At 41.7% G+C, this 16,212-nt stretch overlaps 1 protein-coding gene across 7 annotated transcripts in view; it reads left to right on the plus strand.

Moving 5' to 3' along the window:
- The window catches only part of CARMIL1 (capping protein regulator and myosin 1 linker 1), a 315,566-nt gene that overhangs the window by 279,526 nt on the left and 19,828 nt on the right, over positions 1-16,212 (plus strand). For all 7 annotated transcript variants that reach the window (XR_003437580.1, XR_003437579.1, XM_027128538.1 and 4 more), the window contains exons 30-32: positions 4,755-4,821; positions 5,067-5,263; positions 13,618-13,730. Coding sequence is in view for 5 of the 7 variants with exons in the window: in XM_027128538.1 (XP_026984339.1) it covers positions 4,755-4,821; positions 5,067-5,263; positions 13,618-13,730 (377 nt within the window). In the remaining 2 variants the exon portion in view is untranslated. The remainder of the gene's footprint in view (positions 1-4,754; positions 4,822-5,066; positions 5,264-13,617; positions 13,731-16,212) is intronic.

A 16,212-nucleotide genomic window follows, 5' to 3' on the forward strand; every position in this document is an offset into this window, starting at 1 on the left:
AGCTGCTGCTACAGTGGGGAGGACAGAATGATGTAAAGATCCCGAGAAGGGACGCTTACACGTGCCCAAAGACACGTTGTCCCCATTTAGTTGCTGTGACTAGCCCTGTGGCCCGAGAACCAACACCTGCGTGGAGTTTGCTAATGTCCATCCAGTGTTCTGTCTACTATGTGCCTTTGGAGCTGATGACATCTCCATCTCCCAAGTGGGATTAACACCTTACGGGGTTGGTAGATGGCATTTTGCACGCACTTAGCAGAAGAGGTAATATCTCTTAAGAGTTTCTGCAGTTTTCAAGCTGTAATTGTGCTTCTGCTTAAAAAAAGCTAGGTTGGATACCTTAAGCTAATAATAGTTTGGCCTCATTCTTGCCTCATTCCTTTGCTATGAAGGCTTTTTATGTAGCTTTTCTGTTTATTTGTGTATGGTGTCTCTCCCTCCCCATTTCTTGTAATGCTGTTGCTTTATTTCTCTTCCATTCAAATTTTTTTTTCCTTTCTTTTTGCTGCATGGAGACTCTCTGCTGTACAAGTGTAAGTATTTTTTGGTGGCTCTGCAGATTCTGGCTGTACTAGTTTACATTCTTGTGCTCCATTTGCTTCCGCGCTGCCTGGCTGATCTCCCAGGAGTCTGTAGTGTCGTCATCCATCTTGGATCCTGAATAAAATAGGCAGCAATTTAGAGACAAGATTGAACTTTACAAGATGGTTCAGCTTAGCAAAACAGGCGATGAATTTAAAATATTCCCAGCCATGTGCCTGAAAGCAAGCAAAGTGTTGATGAAGAGGGTATAAACATTCAAGAGGAGAAAAGTGCTTCTTCCATTCATGTTTAAAAAACAAGACATGATTACTTAAACTTCCAAGGTTTTTAATTTCTGATTCTTGTCATATTACTTGTTTCCCAGAGTTGTAGAAAACTGGCATCATAATACCTTCTTGTATTAGAAGATTTTTACTAATCTGCTTTCCAACTGTTTCTGTTTTCTTTTTTTTTTTTAACCTCAAGGAAAAGAAAAGTAATTAAGGATTCTTGAGCTTTGGAGTGAGGGTGTTGTTTATTATTCTTTGCGCAAACTTGGTAAAATGAATGAGGAAACGACTCCATTCCTATTTTTCTGGTGATAGAAACAATTTAACTCTCATTAAAAAAAAAATTAGTATGTCTAGCAATCATGTGTTAAAAATGAGTTTAACAGGAAAAATATGTTGTGTTGTTTATAAGGTTCTAACATTAGTCCTTAACTTACGGTAAAAGTGGATATGTATCTCTGTTGAGCTACATGGAGAATAGTTATAAATCCATTATAAAAATTGGATCAAACGAGTAAGATTTCCAAGCAATGTAGACATTGTGCTGCTTTTGGATGCTTAGAGAATAGAGCCATGCATTTCATTCACTGTCTGCCACGATGGGGATTTACTGATGTTTGTGATATCAGAATCAGTCTATGTTTAGAGTTTTCCTTCTAAAGTTATATTTTAAAGGGTTTAACACATCGTTCCTCATATTTCCTGAGGATGTGAATATTGAAAATTACTTACTTCTCATAAAATGCACTTTGAAGTCTAGGCCTGAAGTAATAGTTGGCAATGTTAATCATACATCGATTTGTGAAGGGTCCCTTTGGCGTGTGTACCTCTCCTGCTTGCATTGCTGACCCCCTTCATCTGTTGGGCACTTTGTGATTTCTCTGATCAGAAAATACTTAAGCATTGACAAATGTCCAGGAAGAGTAAACAAGGACTAAGACATAGTGTGAGAAAATTAACCCTTTCATTTTGGTTCAAAAAGGGAAGAGAGTAAATGTAAATCTGGATGGTAAAGCCAGATTTTTTTTTTCCAGGATTCAATTCATCTAACCAACAGGTGTGAGAAGGGGGAAGAGAGTGCATAGAAACCATCTTTCTAGAGAAACATACAGTATGTGTTCCTAAATGTACACATAGGTGGATAATTGTATCATTCTTACATTTCCTCTTGCTTTAGATTTATATGTAATCAAATCATAGGAATGAGCCAATAAGATTGAGCAAGTCCACACTGTCTGTAAAACTGTTAGGGAAGAAACAATTGTAAAGAAAAGAAAGAAAACTATGAAGAAATAAAATTCACTTTTTTTCTCCATTGTTATACTTAAATCCATATTTATTCTTTCTCATGAAAGAGATTGTAAAACAGTTCATCCATCGGAAGAAATGTATAAAATCAGGTTGCGTTCTTAACACCAGTTGTAGAAAACAGCCTGATTGCAAGCTCTGACCATTTTAGCAAAAGGCCGTTGGCCCTGTCCAAACGTGGCAAAACTTCAGAATTCACAGATATGTCAGACACAGAGAGAGTTTTATGCAGAATGCAACCGGAAGTTATATGCTCACGTAAAGAGCATATGGAATGAAAGAAAGCAATGAAAATGCATTAGAATGCATCTTTCTGATATTCAAATTTTGTGTACTACGTTTTGAGGCATTAGAAAGCGAGACCAAGAAAGGCAACTGGTTTCCCTTTGATTACTGTCAGCCATCAAAAATCCTGATGATTTTGTATGTTTCTCAATGTGTCTATAAAATTAGATTGAGCGGAATGATCCACTTACAGTTGGGCATCAGTTTGTAAATGATATTTTTTATATATGTTATATATATTCTCTTATATGTAATTCTATATGTATTTCTTTTTATATATTTAAAAATTATAATATACTTGAAATGTCATTATTGTCATATGTTTTAACATGTATTTGGTATTCATTATAAAGGCTAAATAGGGAAACTTGACCCAGATTATTTTTGCCCACAAACACTTTTTCTTATAAAATCTAATCAGGAGTGACAGGAAAGAATTTTGGAAGACATCTTCATTCTATGCATTTTTAAACTTCTTTCCTATTTATCTGTGACTATCTAAATGAATTGGCTGGAAATTATATCCCAAGCTACTTCTTAATCCTTTTACCTATCAAGGTTGTGCACAAGGTGGATACGATACTGAAGGAGTTTTTATGACCAAACACAGCATATATTTTGATAGTTTGTGTCTCCTTGAAAATTATTTTTAGAGGTTTCACTTACGAATAGACCAGTCACACCACCTTCAACCAACCGTAAGGCCTGTTTTGGGGAGAACTATCTTGAAACTGGATTCATTTCCAGTTGCATTGGATTGGTTGTATTTTTATTGAACCTGCAAAGCCCGATGCTTTATAAAGAGATTTTCCTCTGATTGTCTGCCTTTCAAAAACCTTGAAAGAACCAAATCAGCAAGTTTCATTATGTTCAGGAAGACCAGTCTGGATTTAAATTCTATTGCTCACCCTTTTTAATCTCCTTTTCCTCTCAATAATAAATAATAGCAAAAGGATATTATTGTTAAAAATGACATAAGATTGTCAAAACTGTAAAGCTGTTTGCTTTAAAGGTCAATACGAAACAATTCATTCTTTGAACCTTGTTATCAACCTGTGGATTTTCTTTTTCTGAGAAAGCTTTAGATGACAACCTATTAAGTGAAATGAAAGTCTACAAACTAAGTTCTTTCAGTTATATCTTAGTTTACACGAATACCAGTTTCCAGTATCAAAGCAGTTAACACCCCTAAAATCCATCCGTTCATTGATCACAAGTGGTGAGGCAGGAGGGATGCTGGGCTGACCTTAATAACTGGCTCTGTCCCTGGCCCTGCTCCTCTTGACTTGAGTGGTAGTCCTTATCATCTCCATGACTCAGTTTCTTCTTTGCAATTTGTGGAGGTGATGACAAAGGTCCCCTCCAGCTTTGACACGAGTTATCGTGTTGAGGGAGAAGCTAATGTCTTCCTTAAGGTTTGACTTAACATAATCAACAGTTGACACCAATGCTAGAAAAATGCTCTAAGAAGTTTTGGGCATGGTTTGGGTTTTGGTCTCCTTTTTTAAAAGGAAAAGAAGGATCAAAGACGTCTTATTGAGAAGGGACAGCAGATAGACTTCTAAATCATGGCAACTTTTTTCTTTGGTCTTTGGTCTATGGTCTTTGCTCATAATGTAAAGATCAAAATTTTTGTGGCAGAAATGTGAAACAAAACAGTTAAACTGGGCTTCCCTGGTGGCGCAGTGGTTGAGAGTCCGCCTGCCGATGCAGGGGACACGGGTTCGTGCCCCGGTCCGGGAAGATCCCACATGCCGTGGAGCGGCTGGGCCCGTGAGCCATGGCCGCCGAGCCTGCGCGTCCGGAGCCTGTGCTCCGCAACGGGAGAGGCCACAGCAGTGAGATGCCCGCGTGCCGCAAAAAAAAAAAAAAAAAAAAAAAAAACAGTTAAACTGCTTAAATCATTAAGATGACAAAGAGTTTGGTGTTGCTTATATTGACGTTGCTGTGATAATGAACAGTGAGTAATTGTGTTTTCAATTTTTAGCGACTGATTTTTACAGTCTTTCATTCTTATTCCTTATATCTGTTTTAACATCCTCGTGTGCAGGTTAGAGTTAAATCCTATATCGTTCATTGTTCCTTTTAGCTATAAAAATAGAATTTAACTGAATAGGGCTGGGGGAAAGAAGTTGGCTCTATCATTTGAGAAAGTGGCAAACATTTAGAAATGTCGTGGCTTCGCCCCTTCAGTCTGTCTGTCAGATGTTATTAACCATCCTCTGAAGGAGTAAATACTGAGCGTAAACCAATTGATCCCAAATATCACCCCCCCACAATGTTTCTAAACTTCGAAAGTTAAGTCTTCTGGGAATACCTGTCTAAGTACTTTCTTTATTTTATTGCTAGATGACTCCTAAATCCAAAAGGAAGACTATTCATAGCCGGATGCTGCGGCCTGTCTCCAGGGCATTTGGTGAGTGAGTATTTTGCTAATGCCAGTCATTTCCTTATAACCGTGAAACACCCCACAGCAAGAACCTCGGACCACTTCAAGGATATTTCTTAGGGATGCTCTAAGTGAGTAAATATTGAGAAAGAGAATTAAGTGATTTGTGAATGAGTGTTTGCTATTCAGTGATAGACTTAAAATGACTTTTAGGAACTTTTCTATCCATCTCTATGCAGTAAGCTTCAACCTGGGGCTTTGCTTTATTTTAGAAATGGAATTTGACCTTGATAAAGCCCTGGAAGAAGTGCCAATTCACGTTGAAGACCCGCCTTTCCCATCCATCAGACAAGAGAAGCAGAGCTCGGGGTTTATCTCTGACTTGCCGTCCGAGGAAGGAAAGAAGCTGGAGCACTTTACCAAGTTAAGACCAAAACGGGCTAAGAAGCAGCAATCCACGCACGCGGCGGTAGGTGGGCTGGAGGGGGCCCATCTCTCCCTCACCCTGTCCTCCTCCAGGGAAACCTGGAGAGTCTTATAAAAGCGTGCTGCATACCTGAAAGCTTGTAGTTAAGGAGAATGGAACCTCTACGTGTGTGTGGTATTCACATAAAATGTCTCATTTGGTGCTCAACAATTTTGGAAAAGACAACACTGTAAGGTTTTCAACTCTTTAGAACAGAGTTGCCCCTTGGAAGTTGTTAGAAAAATACCAGTCACATGGGTGAGATAAAAAGGCTACATCTATAGGATTTTATAGTGTCTGGGTGTGAAAAGATGGAGACTAAGTATCAAAGAATTGATTTGTGATTAAAAATCGTTTGCATTTGATTTTGGACTGCACCCATATACTCCCCCACCTCCGTGTCCTGACCTGCTCTGGTGCCCTGGCTTTTGATACCCCACAAGCTGAGTGGTGGAGGAGAGGCCGTACCTGGGAGAACCACGCAGGCGGCGTGCTTCTCAGCATCCTGCTCTCCACTCAGGAGAGGACTGAATTGTTTGCGCTAAAGAGCCTTAATGCAATTGACCCCACGTCTGTCTTTGGTTAGTGTCTTTTCTCTCCTTTGCAGTCAGACTTCTTGAAGGAGTTCGTCTTTGCCTGTGGTCTTTCTCCCTCACCTTCCTGTCTCTCTGCAACCCACCAAAATCTTCATTCTGTACCTACCCACCTCTGAAACGACCCTGCCAAGGTCACTCCTAACCTAATCCTGTGGACACTTGCCAGCTGTCAGCCTACTTGACACCTCAGCAGTTACTTGACCTGGAAGGCTCCATCCTTCTGTGGGCCTCTGAGTCATCACTCTCTTTTCTTTCCTATTCACCTCTCCAGCGATGCCTTTTCAGTTTTCCTCTGCCTGGCCTTTGAGTGTATTATTTGTCTCGGTGATGTCATGTAAACCCGTGGTTTCAGTTTGTTGTTGACTCCTGCCTCCTCTGCTGAACTCCATATTCAGATATTCACCTGCCTCCTGAACTTTAAAGCCCCGGAGCACCTCAGGTTCAACAAATTCAAAACTGGGAGCCTATCTTTCTCTATAAACCTGCCCTGCCCCACAAGGAGCGTCACCAGTCAACAAGCTAGAAACCTGGATATGATCCCCAACACCAGCCCCCACTGCCGTCCCTGTTTGCTCTTCACCTTCTTCCTTTCTCCTCATCATCCCTGCATCCCTCACTCTCATCCTGTTTCAGGCCTCCAGTGATGCAGCCTTTCTGTCATTGCTTCCTCTCTCCCCCCCGCCCCCACCCCTCCATCCCCCTACCCTTAGCTCCTAGGTGGATACCTACTCATTTTGCAGACCTCCACTGAGGCAAGACTTCTCCCAGGAAGCCCTCCCTGTCTCTACCTCTGTTCTCCCACATGGCTGGGGGTGCATGGCTCCAGGGAAGGTTGTTCTCCCACACTAGTTGTGCACAGTGCACAGCCTGGGCAACCGTCCATGGAGGCCCTGCTCCCCCAGTGCCTGGCTTTTACCCTGTTACAGCCCTCGCCATACAGTGTTTTCTAAGCACGCTTTCCTCGTTGTGTGTAAGCTCTGTGTAGGAAGGTGTATGGCTTATTATCCATGGTTGTATACTGAGCGCTTAGCATGAATTTATTCAATACAACGTAGCAGGCGTTCGATACTCACTGGATGATAGGTGGATCACTGGAGTCGTAGATGGATAAAAGTCACAACCAGTTACCTGCATGGTCAGTCATTTGCTCATTCCAGATCCAGGTTGGGTGTATTTGGTTGATTTCTCTCATTTGATTCTGAATATCTTGACATGGTTTCAAAAAGACAAAAGAAAAAAATTTTAGTAAATTGTTTTCTTTTCCAACTTACTTGATTTTGACAGGGTTGGCAAACCCCAGGCTGCTTCATCCTAAGGACTCTGTAGCACAAGGGTATGTCCTAGGATAGTGGATTATGGTCCTGGGTCTAAATAGATCTTCCCAGAGGCTTGGTAGCCTGAGAAAAAACGTGCACAGCTTGTTCTCCCTTGGGTTCACAGTGAAAATATGCTGCCTAATGGTTTCACAGAGCTTGTGATTTTCAAAGTGCTCTCACATTGAACACCTGTGTGAAGCTGCCACACCGGCCCCATTGTCTGCATTTTCCAGTGGAGGGTGAGAAAGCTGCAGTATTTAGTAGCAGCAGTCATTTAATATTATCGTTTTGGTTTTGTTTTGGTGGATTGAGTAGCCTTAGTCCACCCTAAATGGATCTTAGCTTTTCTAGAGCTTGTCCTTGACCCCTAATGCCCCTAATGAGCTTTTCTAGATGTCAGAACTCTCAAAGCCAAGGTATGGAGGCTGTTTTTACTTTCAGCATTTCTAATACCAAATGTGTGGTTTTCTTCCCCCTACACCTGCTAATTCTTCAACTCTGGACCACAACTGGGTGTCCCACAATTCAATTCAATTCTGACCCCTCAGGTGAAGGGCTCAGCGGTACCCTCACTTCAGATACCAGTCTCAGGTCGCCTCTTGTACTTCTGACCGATCGACTTCATGGGAGGTTCCCATGCCCCCCTCCTTAGGTTAGATAATTTGCTAGAATGGCTCAGAATACCCAAGAGGACACTTTACTTACTATTACTGGTTTATTATAAAGGATACTGTCAACTGAAATAAAAGCATGCAATGTGAGAGCTGTAAGTTTCAGTTTTATTTGGGGACTTCCTGAGGACTATAGCCTGGGAGACAGCCTCTCCAAAGACTGAGGAACTGTTCAAAGAGGTGGGGGGAAGGTCAACATATGTGTGATTTTGGAGAACGGATATGTGTAGTCAAGCACATGTCTTGGTAGAAGGTTGCTGCTGGTCATGGGGCACAGATATCTTAATGATTGTAGTGCTTTTCTAAGTATGGGAAGATGCAAGAAATTGGGTTCATGACATTCTCTCTTGAAAATATTTAAGTCTCTGAAGGCCTGTTCTGCCAATTTTCCCAGAGCACAAAGGGAACTCCTTTTGGGTGTGTTGAAGGTCAGCAACTGCAGTGGCTAATGGCTTAATCCTTGTAGAGCGACATGGCAAGCGACAACATTTAGTTGGCGGTTGTTACCCACACTGACCAACTGCCTATAAATCACAGGTTCCCACAATCCTTCTTGGGTTTGATGTATTTGTTACAGCAGCTCACGGAACCCAGACATTACTTACCGGATTACTAGTTTATAATAAAAGGTTGTAACTCAGGAACAGCCAGATGGAGGAGATGCTTAGGGAAAGATATGCGAGAAGGGGCACGGAGCTTCCATGCCCTCTCCCAGCACATCACACTCCCTGCATCTCCACATGTTCACCAACCCAGCAGCCCTCCAGACCTTGTCCTTTGGGGTTTTTATGGAGACTTCATTACATAGTCATAATTGAGTAAATCACTGGCCATTGGTGACTGATTGAACTTCTGGGCCCTATCAGCTCTCTAAAGTGGAGGGGGTGGGACTGAAAATTCAAACCCTCTAATCACGTGGTTGGGTCTCCTGGCTATCAGCCCCCATTTTTAGGTGGGTTCCAAAGTCACCTCATTAACATAACCAAAACACCTTTATGGCTCTCATTAGTTAGGAAATTCCAAGCGTTTAGGAGCTCTGTGCCAGAAATGGGGATGAAGACCAAATATGTATTTCTTACTGTAAATCACTATATCACAGCTATCTTCATAACATAGTTGGGATGCTCTCTCTCCTTTCCTAGTCTCTGGAACAGTTTGCAAGTATTATAGGTTTTCTGTTCCTCCCCTGGGAAGCCACCTGGGCCTGATGTGCTGTCTGTGTGCATGTCATGCTGATATGTCGATTTTTTTAAACTAGGGATTTTATTTCTTTCGTTATAGATCTATTGATGAAAAAGATTAATAGTCAATCTAAGAAAGAAATGGAAAATTTTATTTCAGCCAACCTGAGGATTATAACCCGGGAGACAGTTTTTCAGAAAGCTCTGAGGACTATTCTGCCTGTTAGAGGTCGAAACAGAGTTATATAAGTTTTTGAGACAAAGGGTTATACGTCAGATGGTGTACTGACAGTTTACACAATCCAGACCTGCATGAACAAAGTGAGAAGTGGGTCATCCTGACCCCTTACAAGATTAAAAAGGAAGGTTATCGCCTAAGGAGGTCTGGTTAAGGCAGAATACACAATACACTCTAAAGGGGAGGGGGGAGGGAGGTCCAAACGGGCAGAGAAAAATTTTATGTTTAAATTTTTCTCATCTTGCCATAAAATGTGAATTTTATTTCATCAGATCTATTCAGATTACCTAATTCTCCTTGAGACCACTTTGGTAATTTCTGTTTTTCTAGGATATTGCCCACTTAGTCTAATAGTTCATTTACTTGTTTATAGAATTCTTTTGCATTTTTAATCTCTTCTGTATCAATAGCTGTGTCCCATTTTTCCATTTCTAATATATCTTAATTCCTCTCTCCTAATTTTGCAAGGTCTCGTTTACTAGTCTTTTTCAAAGAATTAGCTTTACTGGTCCTCTCAAGTTCATTAATTTTTGCCTTATTTTTTTTAAATTATATTTTGTTTCTTTTACTTCCTCTTGGATTCCTTTTTTCCTGGCTTGATTGCTTGGCTCTTAATTTTCCATGTTTCTTACTGTCTAATGTATGCATGTAAAATTTCAAGATTATTCAACTCACTAATTAGCACTCTTCGGGTTTCTTTTGCTGAGTCCCTAATGCACCTAATTGTCCTTCCTTCCTGCCCAGCTCTCGCCCCCGGCCCCCCCGGCCGGTGGAGACATGAGAGATTTGGCAGCTGCCTTGTCAAAATCCAGGTGCACCCCCTACAGTGCTGCCCCGGTGCATTCATCTTAATAATCCAGGAAGAGGAGAACGAGGGTGGTCTGATTGTCTTTAGTCTTCATAATCACCGGCTTATCTTCTAAGCATTCACAAATTATTCTATTAGCATTTACTTATACACCAGAGGTGTGAAATCTACCTTCTTTATTTCTCAGATACCAACAGCAGCGATTTCTGATTTTATTTGCAAAAGCCTGCCTCTGAGCACAGGTGCAGTTGGTTCCAACTAGCTCAGGGCTAAGGTTTCTGCTCTCCCTTTCCAATAGCTCCGCTCCCCTTTTTAGTCTGAAATTTATTCTCCTTGACATTAAAGACCCAAATCAAATGGAATTGTGAGAACTTCCGATGTCTGTATGTCCTTTCCTTTCCTTTCCTTTTGCTGGATATTGACCTGAAACAGCATGTGTGTTTGTCTTTGAACTCTCCTGCCAAACCGCATGTCATTTTAGTCTTCAGCTTCTCTGCTGCTCTTCTTACAGGGTGCTGACGCCTCTTGCTTTTAACAGATGCATTTTAAGCTGCATCTCGCTCAAGGTCTCCCAGTGATCCTGGACTTCTCTTAATCTCTCTACTCCCAGTCTCTTTATCTCTAAAATGACAGGGTTGGGCCCGGGGTGGTGGGTGGGGTCTCTAAGGTCCTGTCCAGCCCTAAAAACTGGCCTGTCCTACAGGACAGGAAACCAGATTGCTTTGTTGAGCCCTTTGTGCCTCCGTCTCTGAAATCCGTTGATTGTTCTTCATGTCCCCAGAGAACTTTTATGCTAGCTCTGAATTGTTTCAAAGCAGGCAAAAAAGAAAAGGGCTGAAAGGAGAAATTATACTAGTAAAACTTTTTTTTCCCCCTCAAAATGGGAAGAGGAATTTGAGAGGCAGCCTCTGAGGGCAAGCGAGGGTGCCCTGGAAGGAAGCCCCATGTTAGGACCACATGTCCTGGGGTCACATCCTTCTCATCCATCAGTCAGGTGACCTGTGTGGGCACCCCTCACCCTCTGAGCCAAGGTTTGATCTACTAACCAAAACCTAGGATAACGCTATCTTTCCTTTGCAGTTCAAGGGGTAGGTGTGAAGATGAAATAGTAAACGATCGAGCACTGTACAAACTTAGGGAGCTGTTATTACTGTAGAGATTCCATTCTTTTACAAAAGGAAAAATGACAATCCAAGCAAGTTCTGTGCTACTTTGTCTTTTTTTTTTTTAACATCTTTATTGGGGTATAATTGCTTTACAGTGGTGTGTTAGTTTCTGCTTTATAACGAAGTGAATCAGTTATACATATACATACGTTCCCATATCTCTTCCCTCTTGCATCTCCCTCCCACCCTCCCTATCCCACCCCTCTAGGTGGTCACAAAGCACGGAGCTGATCTCCCTGTGCTACGCGGCTGCTTCCCACTAGCTATCTACCTTACGTTTGGTAGTGTATATATGTCCATGCCTCTCTCTCGCTTTGTCACAGCTCACCCTTCCCCCTACTTTGTCTTTTGTAATTTAAACAGCAGTTGTTCAGTGAGCTGCTTTCTCTCCATAACTGAATTCTCAAACGTGGCTGATTCTCTGCTCTCTTGCAATTCACAAGAAAGCCTTGCTCCACTGTAAAGCGCCAATCAGATGAGAGGTCTCATTGTTTTCATTATTCACATTTCACAGGGCTCTTGGTCTATTACCTATTGTCTGCTCACTTTTCAGCATTTCACAAATGTGAACTCAAACACACAGCTCATTTTTATAACGGGCGTTGCCAGTGAATGATTGTTTAAAGCAAATGATGGGTCTTTTCTTTAAACAGTGCCTGTGCAGACAAGAGCCAGGTACCCCCAGAGGCAACTTGAGACTTGCAAATCAAGATTACAGGAAGGAACTTTCCCACCGCTCTGTGGCAAGACAACCTGCTCAGATATCGCAACCACATGGGAGCTTGTCCTCTGCCCAACAGAATGGGCAAGATACATGTCCTTTCTCAATGGCCCACAACCTATCTGTGTGAAATATTAATACACTATTGCAGACACAAACCAAGCATGTTACTGAGTTCTCTATGAGTTGTCCATTCAAAGAGAAATGCTAGATTGGTGAATAATTTCCATATACCTTCTCACCAGCTTCTGTGCTGAGACTCAAGCTTTCGACACCTGCCCCTGGATTTCCACAGCACCTCAGATAACACTGCCTGAAACTGGACTCATCATCTTCTTCCCAAAGTTGAATCTTTGAACTATGTTCCCTAGAATGATGCTCCCATTCACCCAGCCTGGAAACTTCAACCTCATCTTAGGCAACGTCTTTCTTTCTCTTCTCATTTCACTAGTACTTAGTCCCTCATCTCCTCCTGATTAGACCAAACAATCACAGAAGTCTTTCGTTTGTGTTCCTGACCAGATTTCCCTAGTTATAATCCCTGGCTTCTCCAGTATATCCTTCATGCTGCCCCAGAATCATCTGACCAAAATACAGGTTGAGTCATGGCATTTCTTTGAGGCTCCCTCTCACCTACAAAGTAAATTCCGCACTTTTTAGCATAGGATTCAAGGTTGTTCACTGTCAGTCCTTGTATTATTAGTTGGGAAGTATTCATTCAATTAGAGATAATGAGAGATACTGAACTAAAAATGACGTAAATCATGAGAAATACTTATTTTCTTACTTAACAAGAAATCCACAAGTCTCAGGATCCAGGACTGGTTTATTCACAGCATAAGCACCCAGGTGGTTTCCACTGTTCTGCTCTTTCATCCTCAGCATGGTGGATTTTGTCCTCAGGTTTGCTTCCTCTTGAACTCCAGGTGGCTGCTGCAGCTCAGACATCACATCCTCTCTCCCACAACCATGCAGAAAAAAATGCATCCCTTCCTCTGCAGGAAAACCTGCCCATGAGCCCCCTTGTAACTCACTGGCCAGAACTGTATCACATGCCCATGCCTACCAGTCACAGACAAGGAGATTAATGTATCTGACTTGTTCAGATAAGTATTCCATCTTGAAATCAGGGTTCTTCCAGCAAGCAAGAAAGAAAGCAGGTGGTGGTGGTGGTGGTCGTGGTGGTGGTGGGGGGTGTTTGGAGTGGCCATTTTTAGTATCTGCTAGGGTTAATACTCAGCAGTTAACTCTATCCCTAAACCTCAGGCCCCGGCCACTGGAGTTATTGCTGTTTTCAAAACTTAGTGTGTGTATCATTTTCTCACGCATTCTCTCTTCCCTTACCAATATGCCCGCAATGCCTTCCTCTGCTTCAGGAACACATGACTCTTCATAGCCTGCTAGGTTCCAAGCTGCTTCTGCGACAGCAGTCAGACTTAATCCTCCAGCAGGCTTTGTGTTTCTAGTGCATTTCTCACTTTTGTTTCTTTCTACCCTTGTTACAGTTGTAATGTGACTTCTATTCCAGTAGAATATAAGGGCCCTATGTCAGTCAGTCTTGTCCTTCCCATGGCCTTTATCACAGTGCCTTGAATCTAGCAATACATGTTTGCCGAATTAAGTTGAATGTAAATTAATATCACACCTGTTTGGTTTGCAGGGCTGTGCTACCAGCCTAGTCTCCCAAGATGGTGAACAGAATGGTCTTATGGGGAGAGTGGATGAAGGTGTAGATGAATTTTTCACCAAGAAGGTGACCAAAATGGATTCCAAGTGAGTTCAGAGTCATTTCACTAATCATATGATTTAATTCATATTTAAATTACTAACAATTACAAGTAAATTTAGTACGTACTAAGGCTCTTATTTCATGTAAGTATGAAATGTATTTCATGTACATTTCATATAAGTACATTTTGCAGGGGATTTACTGTTCTGGTGGTTTGCAAATGTGATCTTCAGGCCAGCAACATCACTATCAACTGGGAACTTATTAGAAATGCAAATTCTCAAACCTCCACCCCAGACCTACTGAATCAGAAGCTAGAGGTGGGGCCCAGCAGCCAGTGTTTTAATAAGCCCTCCAGGGTGTACTGAGGCACGCTCAAGTTGAAGGACCATTGTACTCTTCTAAATCAGAGCACAGAATGTACCTCCCCAAGGTATCTTTTTTAGGGCATCATCACATTCACCTGGGTATATCTAGGACAGTGGGCACTGGCAGGCTGAAATTACTTACAGTGGACCCTTGAACGACGCAGGTTTAAACGGCACGGGTCCACTTACTTGTGGACTTTTTTCAACAGTAAATACTACAGTACTGCACAGGCTGTGGTTGGTTGATCTGTGGATGTGGACAAACTCGGATACTGAGGACCTACTCTAAGTTATATGTGAATTAACCCCCTCGTTGTTCAAGGGTCAGCTGTATTTAAAAATTCCTCACGTTCATAATTTGATGTATCTGGGGGCCTATATCATTGCTAAATGGCAAAGCTTTAACAGACAGTGTCAGAATGACAACAGAATTAGTGAAGAGCCTTCAGAGTTAGCCTCTAAAAAGTTTCCTCTGTATTTTCTTATTAACAACATGGAGTTTCCTTAGAAGACAACTCAATAGTACTTTTATTAAGAGCTTAACTTGAAACACTCCAGCCTTTAAGCATGACTTGTACCAAGTTACTTAATCCCCAACTATATGCAGATCCATCCCCAAGTACGCTCTGAATATGGATTTGTGTCTGTGAAGTGTTCTTCACCTTGAGATATCAAATTCAAGAACGAATTGAACCGTCCTGATAAGCTGAGGGGGAACAGGCCAGGCACCGGGAAGGAAGAAGCTAGTCCGTTCTATAGATTGATATGCCTTATCTTGCCTTAGCAGGATGGTGAGGTGGGAATAAGTTAAATTTTTGTGTCCATACCAGTATAACTTACCTAATGTTATAAGCTTTAGGACCCAATCATTTGTATTCTTTGGCACTTGAAGCTTGGCATACTAGGGAAAATTCTATTCTCCTCTCCTTCAAGATCCAATGTAAATGTCATTTATTCAAAATAAATGTCATTTATTCTAGTCAGGGGAAAGCCTTGACTATTCCTCCCCCACCTCCCACCCCCAACCCCCCAAATTAATTGCTCTTTCTCTAGTGCTGAGTCAACTCTGCCCCCCCTTTTTTTTTTCATCCTCTGCACACATCCGTTAGGGCAACAGAATCCTTCCAGAGTTTGTTTGGTTTTTAATTTTTTTACAGCGTGGGGAATAGATGGACATATTCTCAGCACAAAAGATGCAAGCAATACCAGCATAAACTGAGCCAAATGGGAAAATCCTTCTTGATGACTGGCTTTCAAGTCTTTTCTTCCCAAAGGATGCTGTTCTTCACAAACAATGCCTGGGTCTTACTGTTCATTATAACGTCAGTGTCTGACACAGCCCATAATGTATCACCTGCCCTCAGTCACTATTGGTTTAATGAATGAAGACAGTCTTTGGCCTGTATCTGTATAAACAGATAAAATTGTAGGCTCTCCTCTTCCCAAACTTTGGAAATTGAGTTAGTGGAGAGATCTGTGCGCGTTAGATCTAGATCATCTGTGGTGTCACCGCCAGTGTGATGTCCTCTGCCCTTAAAGCTGCCTCCTTCTTTAATAGGCTGTGAATGAAAGTTGGGCAGACTTTATAAGGTGTAAAACCCACTTTCTACAAAGATACTGCTCTAGGAGGATCCTCTTCATGTCCAATTGCACACATAGAACTACGTACATCAATTTTTGTCAAATAATGTTGGACTCTACTAAAAGTTGTGATTTGTTTTATTTTGTTATATAAAACCAGATCATTGTCAGTTTGTTACGTAGAGGTCTAGGTGCAGGTCAGACCATCAAGTTGTATGAAGGAAGTTTGAAAGTCAAAGTTGCACACGTGCTCCTCATAGTTTAAAATGTCAGGTGTTCTTCAAGGCTTTTTATTAACAAATAAAGGCGGGGGGCTGTTTCTTTCCCTATTCCCCAGGGCAATTAATTCCTGTTCCTTTAGCCGTTTACTTTGATTTTGCTTCCATATTTCTTTTTTGTCGTTGTTGCTATTTCTTATTTTTCAGTTTTAAATAGTAACCATAACTGGTGGCTTCTTACTATATAGAGGATGATACTTTAGCTCTTATACAGTCTGACCCTTCTGTCCACCAAACGCATGCAGGCAAACTCACACACACACACACACACACACACACACACACACACTTCCTCTTCC

The sequence above is a fragment of the Aethalodelphis obliquidens genome, unplaced genomic scaffold (assembly GCF_003676395.1).
Source record: "Aethalodelphis obliquidens isolate GAN/ISIS:26980383/991018 unplaced genomic scaffold, ASM367639v1 scaffold34, whole genome shotgun sequence".
In the NCBI taxonomy this organism is placed as follows: Eukaryota; Metazoa; Chordata; class Mammalia; order Artiodactyla; family Delphinidae; genus Aethalodelphis; species Aethalodelphis obliquidens.